Source organism: Phodopus roborovskii, unplaced genomic scaffold (genome assembly GCF_943737965.1).
Source record: "Phodopus roborovskii unplaced genomic scaffold, PHOROB, whole genome shotgun sequence".
In the NCBI taxonomy this organism is placed as follows: domain Eukaryota; kingdom Metazoa; phylum Chordata; class Mammalia; order Rodentia; family Cricetidae; genus Phodopus; species Phodopus roborovskii.
This window is the reverse complement of record NW_026126651.1, coordinates 4,986,752-5,003,410: the sequence shown is the minus strand read 5'-3', so window position 1 is coordinate 5,003,410 and position 16,659 is coordinate 4,986,752. Positions and strand designations below refer to the sequence as shown.

Here is a 16,659-nt window from a genome sequence, read left to right as displayed (position 1 = left end):
ATCTAGTAATGACTCCTTTGGTCTCTTTTTCATTAACTTTTTTTTTTCTTATACATATAAGAATAAACATGTGGTATTTGTATTTCCTGTTTTTGGCCTTTTCAATTGCCACAATGTCCTTCAGTTCCAAACATGATGAATGACTGATCTACGCCTGAGTCAGAAGGAACAAGCGAGCTTACCCAGTGGGTACCACTGGACAGCAATAGGGACTGTGTATAGAAACTGCTCAGAATAACATAGTAGGAGTGCCAAGTGCAAAATTAAGTGAAAAAGAAACCACTACCCTGGGCATCCTGTTCAAGAATTGGGTTAGATCCTAGCCATGGCAAGGCACGTAAGAACTGAGTTCTGTTACTCAGTGGTCCATAAGCTTCTGGCTATGTCACAGAGTGCATGTGAGGTAGGCATAGAGAATAGAGAAGAGATTGCAGCTTCTATCCCATGGGCGTTGCAAGTAAGTTTCGTGTTTTATGGTAGGAGCTTCATTGGCTTGCTGAACTGTTTGACATCTGATCTGTTTTTCCTACCTACTCTTACGTTATTTAAAAGAATATTGATTGTGACAGAGATCAACTTGAGTAACTTCAGCTTGTTCCACGTGTGTGTGTGTGTGTGTGTGTGTGTGTGTGTGTGTGTGTGTGTGTGTGTAAAACCACTATAGCTTATGTAAGGAACTGGCATGGTTTATTCAATGCTATATCTCACGTGGGTTCAGCCTAGCATCTGTAGCCGAGCTCTCTGGCTCTTAGATCTCTTTATCTAAATCTCTCCTTCAGAATCTACTTCTCTTACTAGTAGTTTTTTTTCCCTCTCTTTCTTCTTCTTAAGTTTTCTTTTATCATTCAGTTTGGTCTTGGGAACTAATGGAGTCACTTGCGTGTCCCTAATGATAGGCTTTTTTGAGGTACGTCTGGAAACACCTTTATGTTTGTATCTTGTAGTCTGACAAGGGGCAATTAAAACGAGGAGGAGAGACATAGTGTCTCAGTGATTTTCCTGTCATCATCTGTGAATGCCTTATCAGAGATGAGCCATTATAGTGTAAATGGTGAGAAGAGCTTCAGAGGGCTTTGAGACTTCCTCAGACACTTCCTGCTTCAAGTTGTAGCCCATTGTTTTCCAGATTCCAATTTCTTCCTCTACAATGAACAATAACTTTTTGATTAAACAGCTGGCAGTTACTATTGAATGCCTCCCATTTAATAACAAAGTCTTCTTTCAGAACAGGAATTTTTATCTAAATTGCTTTGCTCTTCTTGGTGACTGAACTTCTAAAGTCTGACAGGACTGATAGCATGAAAAAACAAAACTTTCATTCAAGAGGACGATGATTACTTTTTAAAAGAAACAGCCTCGAACTAAATGAATAATTCAGAGTACACGCTGCAAAGCAGAAGTCAAGGCATATGCGCTGTCCGCTCTGTAAACATTATTAAAAAACAATCAAGTTTGTATTGACACATTTATATTGGGAAGACCCCAGGCAGCAGCTGAGACAGGAAGAGACGTGGGAAGCAAAGGCTGTCTGTACCTTACTCTGTCTTCTTCAAGGGGCAGCTACCATGTCTGGTTAGTCCTGAGTGCTCTGCCCCAGGCTACCAGGATAAGCTCCTTACCTGTTAGCCTCCACCCCAGCCTCAGCCCTGACAGTACTTAAACTTCGCTCGACTCTCTTGGGACTTGGCAGAGAGGAACCGGTAGATACCCAAGGCTCATTCTCTCGAGCTGTAGAGCAATACAACGAGGAATCAAAATGAACCTGGAGGAACAAACGGACACCATCCTTCTCACAGGAGTTAATATCCCTTTTTATTAAAATTCTGACTTTAAAAATATGTTTGCATCATTTTCTCCTTCCCATTCCTCCCTCCAAACCTCTACAATGTACCCCCAGCCCGACCAGGTCTCTTTCATATCATTGCCTCTTTTTCTTTAATCGTTGCTACAGATACTCATGTACACATAGCACTGTAATCTATTATTCAGTCAATCTATCCATCCACCCATCCATCCATCCACCCATCCACCCACCCACCCACCCACCCACCCACCCACCCACCCCATCCATCCATCCACCCATCCATCCACCCACCCATCCACCCATCCATCCACCCACCCATCCATCCATCCATCCACCCACCCATCCATCCATCCACCCACCCATCCATCCACCCACCCACCCACCCATCTATCCATCCACCCACCCACCCACCCATCCACCCACCCACCCACCCATCCATCCATCCATCCATCCATCCATCCATCCACCCACCCATCCATCCACCCACCCATCCATCCATCCATCCACCCACCCACCCACCCACCCACCCATCCACCCACCCACCCATCCATCCACCCACCCACGCACCCATCCATCCACCCACCCACCCACCCATCCATCCATCCATCCATCCATCCACTCACCTGTCATCAGTCTCTTCATTCACCATCTATGTAACAGTTGCTAGTAGATATAGCAAAGGTACTCTGATGTCTTTGTACATTTCATAAAAGATAGGATGAGGAAGAGAATTTTCCACCCCTGCATCATTCAAGTAGAAAAATCTTTAGAAGTGGTCTTGGAGTAGGAGATAACCTACTTGTGAATTTCAAATTCCCCCTTGGACATGGCCTTCCAAGCTCTAACTACTGAGTTACAAGCTTTCTTTGGCTGAAGTAGAACTGTATCAGTGAGTTATTAGGGTGTCCATGCAGATCTGACTGTAGACAGAGATTCTTGTCTACAGGAGACCAGGCTGGAACCCGTAAGTCTGATTTCTGAGTGGCCCAGAAATTGACATTTTAAACAAATTCATGAAGTTCTTCTATAGCCTAGTCAAGTTTGGGCATTGGCAAGAGGCCTTGCATTCAAAATGCATTCGAAGTCTACAAATCACAGAAAGAGAAAAAAAAAATATGGGGTATGTCTTAGCTTTTAGAGATACTAGCATTTGAGACCAGTGTGTAGGCTTGCAGGCCATGGCTGTGTAAAGACATATAGGAGAGAGAGAGAGAGAGAGAGAGAGAGAGAGAGAGAGAGAGAGAGAGAGAGAGAGTTCCTTTGTTCCTTACCATAGCTGCTAGGCCCTGACATACTCCAAACAACATGGGTTGTTTGAAAATGTCAATCACCAGGCCTTTGGGGTGCTCTGCTCTGCTCTGGGAAGCTTCGAGCTGTTGTATGAGGAAGTGTACCCTCTCACTGCTGACAGATGGCTTTTGGACGCTTGTATATTAATGTATCAAGTAGCAGATGGAGGTGGGATTAGGAGACTTTCAGTGTCCTTTCTGACCTGAGAGTCCCTGCTAGCCAAGTATGTCCTGTGTGAGCAGCGGGCTTTTGATCTATCATAGGAACACCACTTAGATCTTCATCTCAGGGAACAGAAAGACAGGCGACATGAGCAGTTAGCTGGGGCATTATTAAGCAGTGTGCACAACCCATTTTGTCTGGGCCCCTGGAAAAGATGGCAGCAATGGACGTGGCCTCAAAGTGCTGGTGACATTGTTGATGGAGTGGTTGGGGGGGGGGCGCAAACCCAACTCTCCTTCACATTGTGACTTCTGAACTCCTCACTTGTAAAGGTTGAGAGCTGAAGCGCAAAGTGTGCTTATCCAGTAAAGCCGAGTGGCTTCCATGGGGCGTTTGGCAGTTTGTCTGAAAATATTTCAAACTAAAGTATCTTTTAGGTTATTTGGGAAAGATGAGACCATCTCTTTTCCTTAACAACACTAATAACATTGCACTTGTAAAAAGGACTCCATGAAATACTTCACAGGCTATTATCCGGGTGTTTACAGAAAATCTGTGTAAGATGGACTGCTGTTAAGAGCAGCTAGGCGTGGTATTTTGCCTGTAACTACAGCACTTAGGAGAGGGAGGTTCATTGTCATCTTCAGTTATATAGTGAGTTTGAGGTTCGTCTGGATCACATGAAACCATACTTAAAACACGAGGTGCATGGTTGAAACAGCTCGAGACACAGTGACTTTCCCTAGCTCACAAAGTGTGAACAAGAGAGGTAAGACATAATCCGAGGCTTGCTGACTGCAGCTCAGATGCTCCTTCTCTGCCTCACAAGGTTTCTCTAATCCACCGGCCGGGTATTTTGCTCGACAAGAGCAGAATCCACTGCAGAGCAGAAGGCAGTACCATGTGGCAAAGTTTTGCATCTGGGTTTGAATTTCACCTTTGCCATTCATTTCAGGAAAGTCATTTCACCTTTGTGAGTATGTTGAGTGCCTATTATAAGAGTGCCTATTATAAGATTATTGCAAGGGTTATAAAGTAGGCGCACTTAAGTACTACAGTTGGAACTCACTCAAAGTTTGCCCTGTGGTTTTGAATGCAGACTCTGTCTCTCGGAGTTGGATGTTAAAGTGCTCTGCCACCATCAGACGCAATGCTCTACAGAGACAGGAGGTTCATGGATGCCAGCCTGCCTTCCTCTGTGCATATTGCTCTGACTGCTAGAAAATTCATCTCATCTTGAGCCAAAAGTACACTGTTCTTGTTCTGCCTACTAGCATATGTATTAGTTGCCTGTCTTGTTGCTGCTACAAAATGCTCAACAAAAGCAGCTTAAGGAAGGAAAGGATCGCGTGACTCACAGTGAGAGGGAACAGACTATTATGTTGGGACAGGCATGGTGACAGGAGTGCGAGGCAGCTGGTCACATTGGGGCCACCATCAGGAAGCAAAGAGGTGAACACTGGAGCCCAGTGGCTCACTTTGTCCCTTTTGTTCAGTCTAAGACCCTAGGCCATGGAATATGCTGGCCAGAATCACGTGGGTCTTCCCATCTCAGCTAATCTCATCTTGAAACTCCCTCACAGGTAACACAGGGAGTTTGCCTTCTAGAGAGTTCCAGATTTTGTCAAGTTGACAGTGTAAATCGTCAGGGTGCTCATTTCACTCCCTTGAGCCACTGACACAAAGTCAACTCCTCTCCAGGACATCTACCTCATATCTGAAGACTGTACCGTGACCACACATCCGCCTTCTTCAGACTAAGGCTCTGTCCTTCAGCCGTTCATTTCTTTATTTATCCCTAGGCCCTTTAATTTCTTCTTCTTTTCCCTCTGAAGAGTGTCTGTTTGTTCTGGATATTCCAAGAATGACACGTGATTATCTGGGCAGATTAATTCAGATTACTGTCTCAGTGCAGTTTAAACTCCCAATCTTCTTTTGACTGTCTTATCTTTACTCACTGTTAACGTCAAGGAGCTAAGCCCACTCCCCGTATTTTCTGTCTGCTCTTAGCTCTCACACATTGTGTTTAAGAGGCTTGTGTACACTAAGCATGGATGCTTTCAGGTTTTTCAGTGTTAACTCTCATCTTGAGTTGACCCTGATTCCCGCCTACTAATGTCACCTTTAATCTTGGTGGCGTTACACCAGGTCTCTTAGGACTGAAACCGTAACACCAGCCAGCTTTCTAGTTTCCCACAGTTCCCAGAAACACTGATGCTGCCAAGCCACAGATACAAATATGAATTACACGACCTTGTTCTGTGACATTGATCCACAAATATGAAGCATTTTAGGTTAACGTTGAATTATGAACTCAGGAAGAAGAAATAGAAGATGGGCTGGTGAAATGACCTAGTTTGTAGAGTGCTTTCAGGACTCACAGCCTGTACTAAAAACAAAGTCAAGTGTGATGGTCTGCTCTTGGAATCCCAGAGCTGGTGAGGCACAGGCAGAGGTTTCTGGGGGCTCCCTAGCCAGCCAACCCAGCTTAATCAGCCAACCTCTGGCCAGAAAGAGATACTCTCAGAAAACAAGGTGAATGGCGCCCGAGGAAGGACATTTGAGCTTGTCTCCACACACACACACACAAACTAATGAAAGATATTTAGATATATAGGAACTGTTAAGAAGGGGCAGCATCTTTGACATAGAGATTCCAGTGAGGAAAGGAAGAAGACAAATGGTAAGATTGAGTTGCTAGGGAAGAAAAACACGGGTTTGACAAGTGTTTCGTGAGTCAGTAGAGCAGGTCACTTGCTGTCTGATCTTGGAGAAGGCTCCTCCTTGGGGATGGTTGCATCCTGCACTGTGATCTTCCTCATAGGGTTTGACTAATCTCTTGTGCACACTGCTGTAGCCTTCTGGTTTATACCAACAATGGCATCTCCTCACAGTTTTCAACCATGCCCTCTCTTTGTGTTTGTGTTTGTGTTGCTTTCATGGCTTTAGCAGGGAGTCCAGGTGCATGGGTAGGATGCATGCAGCATTTACTGCACAGCTCCTCTCTCCCTAGGACACTCTACTTCTCCCTTGCAATGCCAGAGGTGCATTTTGAAATTTTTATTATTTGTTGAGTGTCATCTGGATTTGTTAAACAGTTTGGTAGGAGGGGGACTACTGAGATGCTTGTTGGGACATCCTTACATGTCCTTCTGGTACCAGCTCTGTGGGCTGTGTGTTGCATGTTAGGAAATAATTAACAGCAGCCAGGCAACCCGAGGGAACTCAAGCAGTGGCTCACCGTGTATGCAGCTGGTGATGTGCCTTGTCCATCTTTGTGTGACTTTGAATAACAGAACTCTTCTGTTTAAAAGACCAGCCCATATTCCATGGAAAACTTGAATGTCCTGTTTTAAAGACAAAACCCTTGGGACTCAATACTACACAATGTAAGGACTGGACCATCCAGGGTGTGAAGGGTTATTACCTGGATGAAGAAAGACCTCTACAAGGACTCCAAGTACCTTTCCTGAAGGCCATCAGGAGAAAGCACGTGCATGTCTTTTATAGCCTAAGGCTTAGTGTGTGCAAGGTCTCCCATCACCACAGCAGTGGGGCTTTGGAGAGAAGTGATCCTGTGTTCTGCAGGGGATACTCTCTAGGGAGTGCCTTAGCATTATTTTGGGAACAGGCTGCTCCACATAGCAAAGCGAGGTTGTGGTAACATCCCTCCTCAGGAGTGCATGGAGGCATTACTTCTGTTGGAGGCACAGCTCAAGCTAAACATTTTGTTTCGGCACTTATTAGGGATTTATCATGTCTTAGTAAACAGGAATGTGACAAGTGTCAGTTTGTTTCCTTTACATCGGAAATCCATTCTTCTACGCATTCAGGAAAGGTACTTGGAGTCCTTGTAGAGGTCTTTCTTCATCCAGGTAATAACCCTTCACACCCTGGATGGTCCAGTCCTTACATTGTGTAGTATTGAGTCCCAAGGGTTTTGTCTTTAAAACAGGACATTCAAGTTTTCCATGGAATATGGGCTGGTCTTTTAAACAGAAGAGTTCTGTTATTCAAAGTCACACAAAGATGGCTTTTCCTTCTTGATGTGGGCCCTGGCTCCAATGGCTGATTTCCTCTGGACTGTCACTTACCCTCAGCTTCTCTCTCTTCTAAGGCAGGTTTTGTATTTGACTGGCTATCTAATTTTGTGTGGCATTGTATTATAAATGAGATGCTTATACCATACACTTCTGATAGATGCTAATTGCATGCACAATTCCCATAACTCCCCAGTACCACTTAATAGTCAGCACCATGTTTAATGGCTCAAGTGAGCTTAAGGCCTCAGATACAGGACTAAGTGGGAATTAGGTTTTTCTGCAGTCAAAAGAGGAGATAGGTTTCAGATGGGTGTAGACTAATGCATTATTTGTGTCAGATGGACTTGAGAGCGTGATAAATTTGGCAAAGGCAAAAGGATTTCTATGATCTGGAGAGAAACGGAAGTGTTGTTTGGGATGATGGTGTAGCTAACTGAAGCTGTACATCACTGGCTTATCAGCAGGGAAGTTCTAGATCTAATTAATTTTCAAGTCACCTACTGTTTCTCCTTCTTCCTGAAATACAGCTCTCTGGCTTCTCTGTTGGCAACATGTCTGCCTGACAGAGTTAAGTTTGCTACCCCGTCTCTTTTCTAGGCAGAGGACAATGAGAAGCATTTATCTTGCTTCTTTCTGGCTTTGTGTGTAAATCAGGAGGCAGAGGAAGACACAAGGAAGGGATGGTCACATTTCACTTATTTTACTGACTCGATTATTTCCCTAAGGGCTATCTGCATGATGCAAAGTTCCTCTTCTGAAGAACTGTTTTCTCAGTCTGAAGTTGCCAGTTTTATGAATTGCTTTTCATCAAATTTTGCTTTGGTAGGCTTCCACAACTGTCTGACTATTATCCTCCAATTGTGATGATTCAGGATGAATCCATCCATCCATCCATCCATCCATCCGTCCATCCGTCCGTCCGTCCATCCATCCATCCAAAGTAGACATCTACTTTGGCTAGGTTGTCTCCTTGACACTGGAAATGCTGACTTGAAAATGACAAAGTCTCCACTCTACGGTGCCCTGTGGGAAGACGAAGTCAATGAGCAAAGCACCATTTTGGAGCTATTTTGATAAGTGCCAGACAAGTTAAGTGCTGGAGAATGACCAGGTGGCTGGGAGGTGCTCTGTAGAAGGCAATCAGGGAGGATCTCTCAGGAAAGGGCACAGAGGAGAAGACACAGGGCAGGGTCCTGAGGTCAAAGCTCCATCCCCTTCATGCCCTGCCGAGGATGGGAGCAATAGCAGTCAGGACATGCAGAAAGAGTTGAGGGTGGACGCTCTGAACCAAGGACAGAGGACAGGCTAGTTCCTCCTTCCTCAGCGGGAACGGCAAGCCTGGCTGTGAGCAGCGTCTTAGGGACACTAGTGTGCTGTGGAGGTAGTGTTACCACTCAGAAGGTTGGAGTGGGTGGGATTCAACAGATCATTCTAGTTGTGCAGCCCCAGAGATCAGTAAGGATCCAACAAAGGCGGCAGTAAAAAGACATAAAAATAACACCTGGAATGCATTTGAGGCCACTCTGAAAAAGTAGCACACAATAGAGACGTCAGACACGCTTATCTTCTGACAACTTTTCTCTGTAAGTCGTCTCAGTCTAGCAATCATCAGTTTTGGTGAGGTTGTGGAGAGTGTCCCTGTCTCAGTCACAGGAACACGTTTCTTCCTTCTAGATAAGTCGGTCAAGTTAGGATTTGTAATTTACTTGGATGAATTGTACTTTTATATTGCTTTTGTAGAAAATTATTGGCTTGTCTTAATAAGGGAACGTGTGCCAGGTTATGTAACCCATCCCCCCTTAGAAATCTAGATACTTAATGAATTATCTAAAGGTGACCTTACCCTATGCTTCAGTGTTTTCTCTGCAAATATCTACAGGATCTGTTTCTATGTAGTCTAACTTTTGGGGAAAAAATAGCTTGACTGTTTCTATAATGGCATATCTTCATGGCAGTATAGGAGAGTGGCCACAGTTAGAGTTCAAATCCCAGCGTTTACAAGTTCTTACACCATGCCTTTACACTCCCCAGTATTGCCACACATGCATTCCATTTGCTGATTCTGCCTGCTGCATGAGTTCCCTAGTGAGTCTTGAAGACATTGGTTGCCAGGGAGGCAGCATCTCCCACTTCTCCTTGACTTGAGGATGAGATCCTGGTGGGGATTTGTCATGCCACATTTATGTATCATACTGGTGTATGATACATAAAACCTGTGGATCACCTGGCCCAGATGGTAGTGACAGACTTCAAACATTTGCTTCCTCCACTGTTTTTAAGGCATGAGGAGTTGCCATGGTCAGAGGTTGGGTAGGATGGGAAGTTGTCTTTTTGGAGGTTTCACCCCCCCCCACTCACGCACTCTGTACATATTGATTAAGGGCCCACCCTGATCAGCAGAGATAGACTAGGAGTATATTAAATCTATGGAAGTCAGCATCTGTCAGCATCTGCTCCAGAAACTCCTCCCATCTTGACAGAGGTGAACACTTGAAGATGCAGGCTAAGGCAAACCGTTTGACAACACTTTCAATTGATTAGTAAAGCAACCTTGTAGAAAATTATGTTTCTGCCTCTTCCTCTAAATACACTGGTCTCCATTTTGCTCTAGCCTTTTTCAAATCCACCCATATCAAACATAAGTTTTATATCGTTATCTCCACAATGAATAAATAAGTTTATATTTTATGTCTCCTAGTGAAAATTATTTTGCATATATTTTTCCATGTTCACAATCTGCATATTTATCATTTTTAATGAATATAGTAAATTCTTAGAAGCTGATATATTTTGTAACTTACGTTTTCTTCTTCTTCTTTTTTTTTTCCCCTTTTGTTATTTGGCTTGTTTCTAGTTTTTCTACTATATTGAGGTTGGAAACCCTTTAAGAGGAAGCAAATAATATGTTGTTGCACTAAAGCAGCTTTGACAAATTGTTTCATCCAAAGAGGTTCATTCAACACACAGAAAAAAATTGAATTCCTGTGAAGGAAACGTAGCCTGTCTTCTTCAGAGAAACCTGGATCTCCTTAATTATGTTTTGAGATTCCATTTATAATGGAAAGATAATTAGTGGAAAAAGCCTCGGTGTGTTTCATGTTCCCAACAAGGGTTTGTATGCAGTCTTCCGAATTGCACGCTTCCGGAGATGCAGTTATGAGTGTCACAGCTTGTAGCATGACAGCTCCAACTGCAACACTTTCACTTTCCATTTACAACTGTAAGTCTCCAGTTCTTCCCCACTTTCCCTCTGAGAACCTTCTAGAGAAACACCTTTCCCTCCACCCTCCAGCAAGGGCAGTCAGCTTCATCATGGCAGGGAGCTCTTGACTTACATGGGGAAGGACCCGATTAAAGAATGTGGAGAGCAGGAGTAGATAGGGCTCTCACTTGGAAACTGAAATGTACAGCCCTCTCTGTAACAAGTGGTTCTTTGTCCCAGCTGGTCCTGCCGCCCTTCAGCCCAAAACAAACACACAGATGCTGCATTAGTTATAAAATTGTTGGCCAGTGGCTTGGGCTTCTTGTTGGTTAGCTGTCTTAATTACTAACTCATAACTACTAATCTATGTATATCTACATGGTCTTGTCTTACCAGAGAAGATCTGCACCTGTAATTCCTTTGTGGTCTACATGGCGACCGTTCTGGCGGGCCTTCTCTGCCTACCTTTCCCAAAATTCTCCTCAACCTAGTCCCATCTATCTGCCTGCCTCATTGGCCAGTACTTTATTCATCAACCAATAAGAGAAACATATATACAGAAGGGCTTCCAGACAGTGATGCTAATCCTGGCAGTCAACCTGACATATTTGGAATGAGAGGACATCAGTTGGGGAATTGCCTCCATCAGAGCATGCCAGTGGGGGCATTTTCATGATTAATGATTGATGTGGGCCATTGTGGGTGGTACTAACCCTGGGTGAGTAGGCCTGGTCTACTACTTCCTGCTGGTAAGGGGCGCTGTCTTGGGGGATTCGAAGAAGATTCAGATATCCTGGCTGTAGTCTGTAGGGCTGTTTTGTCCAGCTGTTTTGAATGTAGGATCAGCTTGTACTCTGTTTCAGGCGGTCTGGCGTGATCAAACCACATTAGTCTGGAAGGAATCCACATCTTTTCATTTTCTGTGGAAACAAAAATAGAAATCCTTTTCCCCAGTAACCTGTCCTTAGACTTAAATTTTAGGGAAGCATATTTTAAGATCTCTCACTGATTGCCTGATGTTGACATGGCAGAACCAAGATAGTCAGCCATTCCTGAAATCCCATCTTCTGTGTGAACATGCCTGTGGTACGTTGGGTGTTCCAGGATGCCATCTCCGGTTTCATATAGCAGGATTCTGTGTGTCCATCTGTCCAAACCTTGCTGCTTTATTTTCCTATGACCTATTGCGGTGTTGACGCATAAGGCATGCTTGGTGAATTGCCTTGTGATCGAGTGTTGATGAGCAGTTGACGTCCAGTCTTTTATAGGGTTCTCTTGGGTGTTGTAGAAGTGAACAGTGGCTACATCCCCAAAACTAAGAGTGCAACAGATACTTAATTTACCTGGGCGTTGGAGCCAGAGAGATGAGGGCTTTTCCGTATACTTTGTCGCAGCTGGCTGCATGTGGTGGGCATACTTACATTTTCTCTGTCTCTGCTCTTTTACTTGTAACGTTCGGATGAAATCACTTTCTTCTGAGTTTGTGCAGGGGTAACTGCTCAGAGCAGACATTCAGAATGCTGTCTTCCTAGCCACACCCCTCACTCCATGATAAGGGAGATAAGAAGGCATGTGGTGCATGGACAATGTGCCCAATTCTGTCATGGCACTTTCCATTTAAAATATGCCCCATACTAATCGCTTCCAACTAGCAACTGTGTGCAGGCATGTAGCGAGCATGGCACCTCTGGGTTCTGTTTTACACCCCTCTATTAGCATCTGTGTTCTTTGTTCCTCCAGGATCTATGAACGTGTGATAGACCCTCCAGAGACCAACCTTCCTCCAGGAAGCAATCTGTGGCTTGGACAACGCAACCACAAGCATGGCTTTTTCAAAGTAAGCGCTGACTTCCATATATATTGAGAAATGCTCAATTTTCTTGTTGAGAATATAATTGAATCATTTCCCTCTTTCCCCTTCAGCCACTATCACATCCCCCCTGACCCTCCCTCTCAAATCAGGGCTTGTTTCTCTTTGATTATTGTGGTGCTTTTAAATGAGAACGGCCTCCATAGGATCCTATATTTGAAAGTTGGCCCTCAGTTGGTGGATCTGTTTGGGGAGTATTAAAGGTGTGGGCTTGTTGGAGGAGGAATGCCACTAGGGTTTTGAAGTTCCAGAAGCCCGTCCTATTCCCAGCAAGTTCTCTCTTTTTTCCCTTGTGTTTATTGTCTCAACATGTAAATTGCCACCTACTTACTGCTCAGCACTATGCCTGCCTGCTGCCTTGTTCCCTGCCCTCTGGAAGGATGAACCCTAAATTAAGTGACCATTTTTATAAGCTGCCTTGGTCGTGGTGTCTCTTCACAGCAATAGAAAAGTAACTGAGGCAGTTATTAATGCTATGTGTATATGCATACATTATAAATATTAAAATGGCGAGTCTGTTTGGTATTATTTGTATGTGTATAATCTCAGCGCTAACTGCTTGCCATTGGATAACCAATTAGGGGGAGTTCATTTCTGGGAACGTAATGATTCTCCCTCTCTTAGCTGTGTTAGTTGCCCTTAGTTCTTCGTCAGTGATAGGGTCCCTTGAGACTTCTTCCTTCCACATTTGCATGTTTATTGGTGTTGTTATTGTTTGGGGCTTGTTAGGCAGCCATATTGTTGAGGTAACAGGGGCAAAGCTTCTCTGTCATGTCTAGCCATATTGTTGAGGTAACAGGGGCAAAGCTTCTCTGTCATGTCTAGCAGACACAAACTTTCCATCCCCTCTTCTGTGATGTCCTCGATGCTTTGGGTGCAGGCAATGTTGCTGGTTGTGTGTATACAATTATACTAGTGGAAGGGCATGGCAATGACTATGGAACACTTATAGAGTACACAAGGTTTTAACTCACTTAACAGCATAACGACTCCGCAAAGTAAATATATTGAAGCTAGACAGAGAGTTGAGTGGTTTACCCAAAGACCTCACTGTGTTGGATGCCCCTTGGATAAACCACTCAGCTCTCTGTCCTGGTAGCCCTGGGCGATCCAGAACATAAATGGCTCTTTGGATGTATCTCATTAAACTCTGAATTCACATGTTTAAATACTAAGGATTAGGAGGTGTGACTTTGTTGGAATAGGTATGTTCCTGGGGGCTGGCTTGGAAGTCGCCAAAGACTATGGCCAGCACCACTTGGAACTATCTTTCTTGGCTGGCTTCCTGTTTGTGGATTGAGACGTGAGCTCTCAACTGCAGATCTAGCTGCCTGCCACAGTACCTTCAGCTCAGCTTCATAGACACTAATCTTCTAGAATTGTAAGCACAATTCAGCTCTTTCTTTTTTGTAAGTTGCCTTTGTCCTGGTGTTTTATCACAGTGGAAAAAAAAAAAAAAAAAAAAAAAGAAAAAGAAAAAAAGATGGGGTCCATCATCAATATATGTGTTAATTGAATCTGGGACAAGTATCTATTCATAAGTAAAGTAAAAATTTCATCTTCTTTGACTTTGGCATTCATTGTTATGAAGATGATACAGTAACTGCATTTCTTTTTGTGGAAACATGAAGGTACTGTGATAAAATGAAGTGAAAACTTAACACTGTGAAATTTTAAAATAATCTTGTTCTGTAAGAAATGAAAGACTTTTGCTCCTGGCAGCTTGACATTTTAAAAGGCCTCCTGATTTGAAATAACTATAAATGCCTGATAAAATATGGGTGGAATTTTTAAAGAATTCATCATCGTCCTTACAATAAGGAAATCCTTTAGGGACTAAATTTATTGAGGAGAGAGAAAACCCAGGAGAGAATGTTCCAAACTAAAAACATAACACCTTGGCTTTTTCCTTCTAAAATTAAGATATAATTCACACATAGTAAAAGTTGCCTCTCTAAATGTACAGCTTTGTGATTTTTGAGAAGTTGTCGTTCATCCCTGAAGCTGATATGAAGATAAAGGGTTACCCCAACATCTCTAGGTTATTCCTCCTGTATTCTTATCCCACACCACTTGTCTCTTCTGATCCTGTTGTTTTGCATTTCCAGAATGTTCTATAAATGAAATCGGTAGTGCATGTGAACATTTATATACCTATGCACATTGGAGTTCACCCGGGTTCTTGCATTTTGGGTGGTTTACTCTTTTCTACTGTTGAGTAATACACCGGGTTTTTCGGTTTGAACAGACTGCAGTTTTACGTTTACTTCTTGGTGCTGTGATATAAATATGATGACAGCATCTTAGGAGAAGAAAGGATTCATTTTGCTTCTGCTCTATGTTGCTGTCCATCACTGAGGGACGTCGGGACAGAAATTCAAGGAGGGACTTGACTCAGAAACTGTAGAGGAGTGCTGCTGGATGGTTTAGTCTCAGGCTCATGCTTAGGCAACGTTATTATATAGAGCATGACTATCTGTGAGGGAATGGTGTGCCCCACAAACAGCTGGGCCCTCCACCCTCACCCCCAGTGTTAATTAACAATCAATACCGTCTCCCACAGACACTCCCTCCGGCCAGTCTCATTTGAGTGACCCCTGGATTGAGACTTCCATCTCAGGTGACTCTAGGATATTTATATCAGGTTGACAGTAAAAGTCCACAAAGACATATATGTCTGTTAAGCCATTTTTCAACTGATGGATGACAATGGAGTGTTTTTTTTTAATTTTTAGTACTTATAAATAAAGCCACTATTTGGAGATAGAATTTTGTATGAGTAAAAGATTTTGCTCATTTATGTAAATGTGTAGGCACGAGAGATCACCAAGTCAGAAATCAATGTTCAAGTTCACAGGAAACTGCCAAATTATTTTACAAACTGTGTGAGCCATTCTGTACCCCTATCACCAATGTGTGAAAACTCTAGTTGGAATGCTGAATTCTAACAGTCTGTGAGGTGTGAGAAGCTTCTTAGATCCCGTGCATGTCAGAGAATTGGATAGAAACATCTGAACTAAAGCCAGGGCTCTGAAGAGGGGACTCTGTTACTCAGCAAAGCCAGATGGTTCAGGAACTAGCTGCTTCCCCTCCTCTCTAGATGGGAATGAAGGATGCTTTCTGAGAGTTTAACCTCAGCCCTGTCCTCATGTGGGCATCACCCTAAGTTTAATGCAGCCTTGCATATTAATAAATGATCTTCAGGAGGTCCCTGGTTGGTACCTTGTGGTTCCTGATGAGTAATGCAAATTAACTTTGGAGAAGTCACCCTCAGTCAGCCTTCTTGAAGTATCCCACTGATTAATTGTTGAAAGTAGGGGTTTATGAATCATCATGGGCGACAATGGGAAAAAGTGAAATATTGTTCCGTTAGTCCTTCAAGAACTACAGAAATGAAATTAGCAAATATAGTTTTTAAATCCCTGGTTTTGAGACTTGTAGAGAAGCATGACATTAAAGAATGCATGATAACCAGAGATGACACATTTGACCCGGGAGTGATTGAACTGAAAACACTTCTAGAAATAAAAACTGTAGTCCTTGGAAGAGGTGAGATTTTTGAGAGTCATCTGCAAAGCGTTAGCTGAGGCACAGATGGGGAGAACATCCGCAGAAGGTCGATCTCCTGATAGCTCTGCAGAAGTAAGGAAGGGTAGAAGACAAAACACAGAAAAGAAAGATAAATATAAAGTTTACCAACCTGCTCATTGTGTGTTCACAGATAAGTGTACATATATGGCATCTACTACATAGTCAATATGTATCCAATATACATGTTACATATTCATTTGCATATCTATGTGGAAAATATAGGAATGCGGGATTTAGAGGATTTAAGAGAGAGAAATGTTACAGGAGCTATTATAAATATAATTTTAAAAACCACACCAAACATGGTCTTTATAAGAGGTAAATCTAGAAGTTTGAGTAAGAAAAAACTGGGATGCTGGAAAGCCTCAGAGAGTAAGAGCACTTACTGTTCTTGCTGAGACTGAGTAGGGTTTCCAGAGCTAAAGCAGAAACATACTGAGCCCTGTGCAACCCAGGCTTGACATTTTTATGTTGTCTGCTTTTCAGTATCATAGTGTCCTAAGCTCTTACAAGTCCACTTTTTTCTTGAGAGCATGATGAATAGATGCTATGTTTTGTTGGAATATCCATGACGGGCAAAATTTTGGAATATTTTTTGTCATGTACTGTGTCCACCAAATAACCCCTCAGCAAAGATGCCCTATGGCATTCGGTTGCGGCACATTCAGGGGTAACCCAATCCTGCATCATCCCTTCT

At 43.2% G+C, this 16,659-nt stretch overlaps 1 protein-coding gene across 1 annotated transcript in view; it reads left to right on the top strand.

Moving 5' to 3' along the window:
• Nell1 (neural EGFL like 1) overlaps positions 1-16,659 on the top strand; it is a 651,975-nt gene that overhangs the window by 66,670 nt on the left and 568,646 nt on the right. Inside the window, exon 4 of the mRNA XM_051174243.1 lies at positions 12,242-12,338. Coding sequence (XP_051030200.1) covers positions 12,242-12,338 — 97 coding nt within the window. The remainder of the gene's footprint in view (positions 1-12,241; positions 12,339-16,659) is intronic.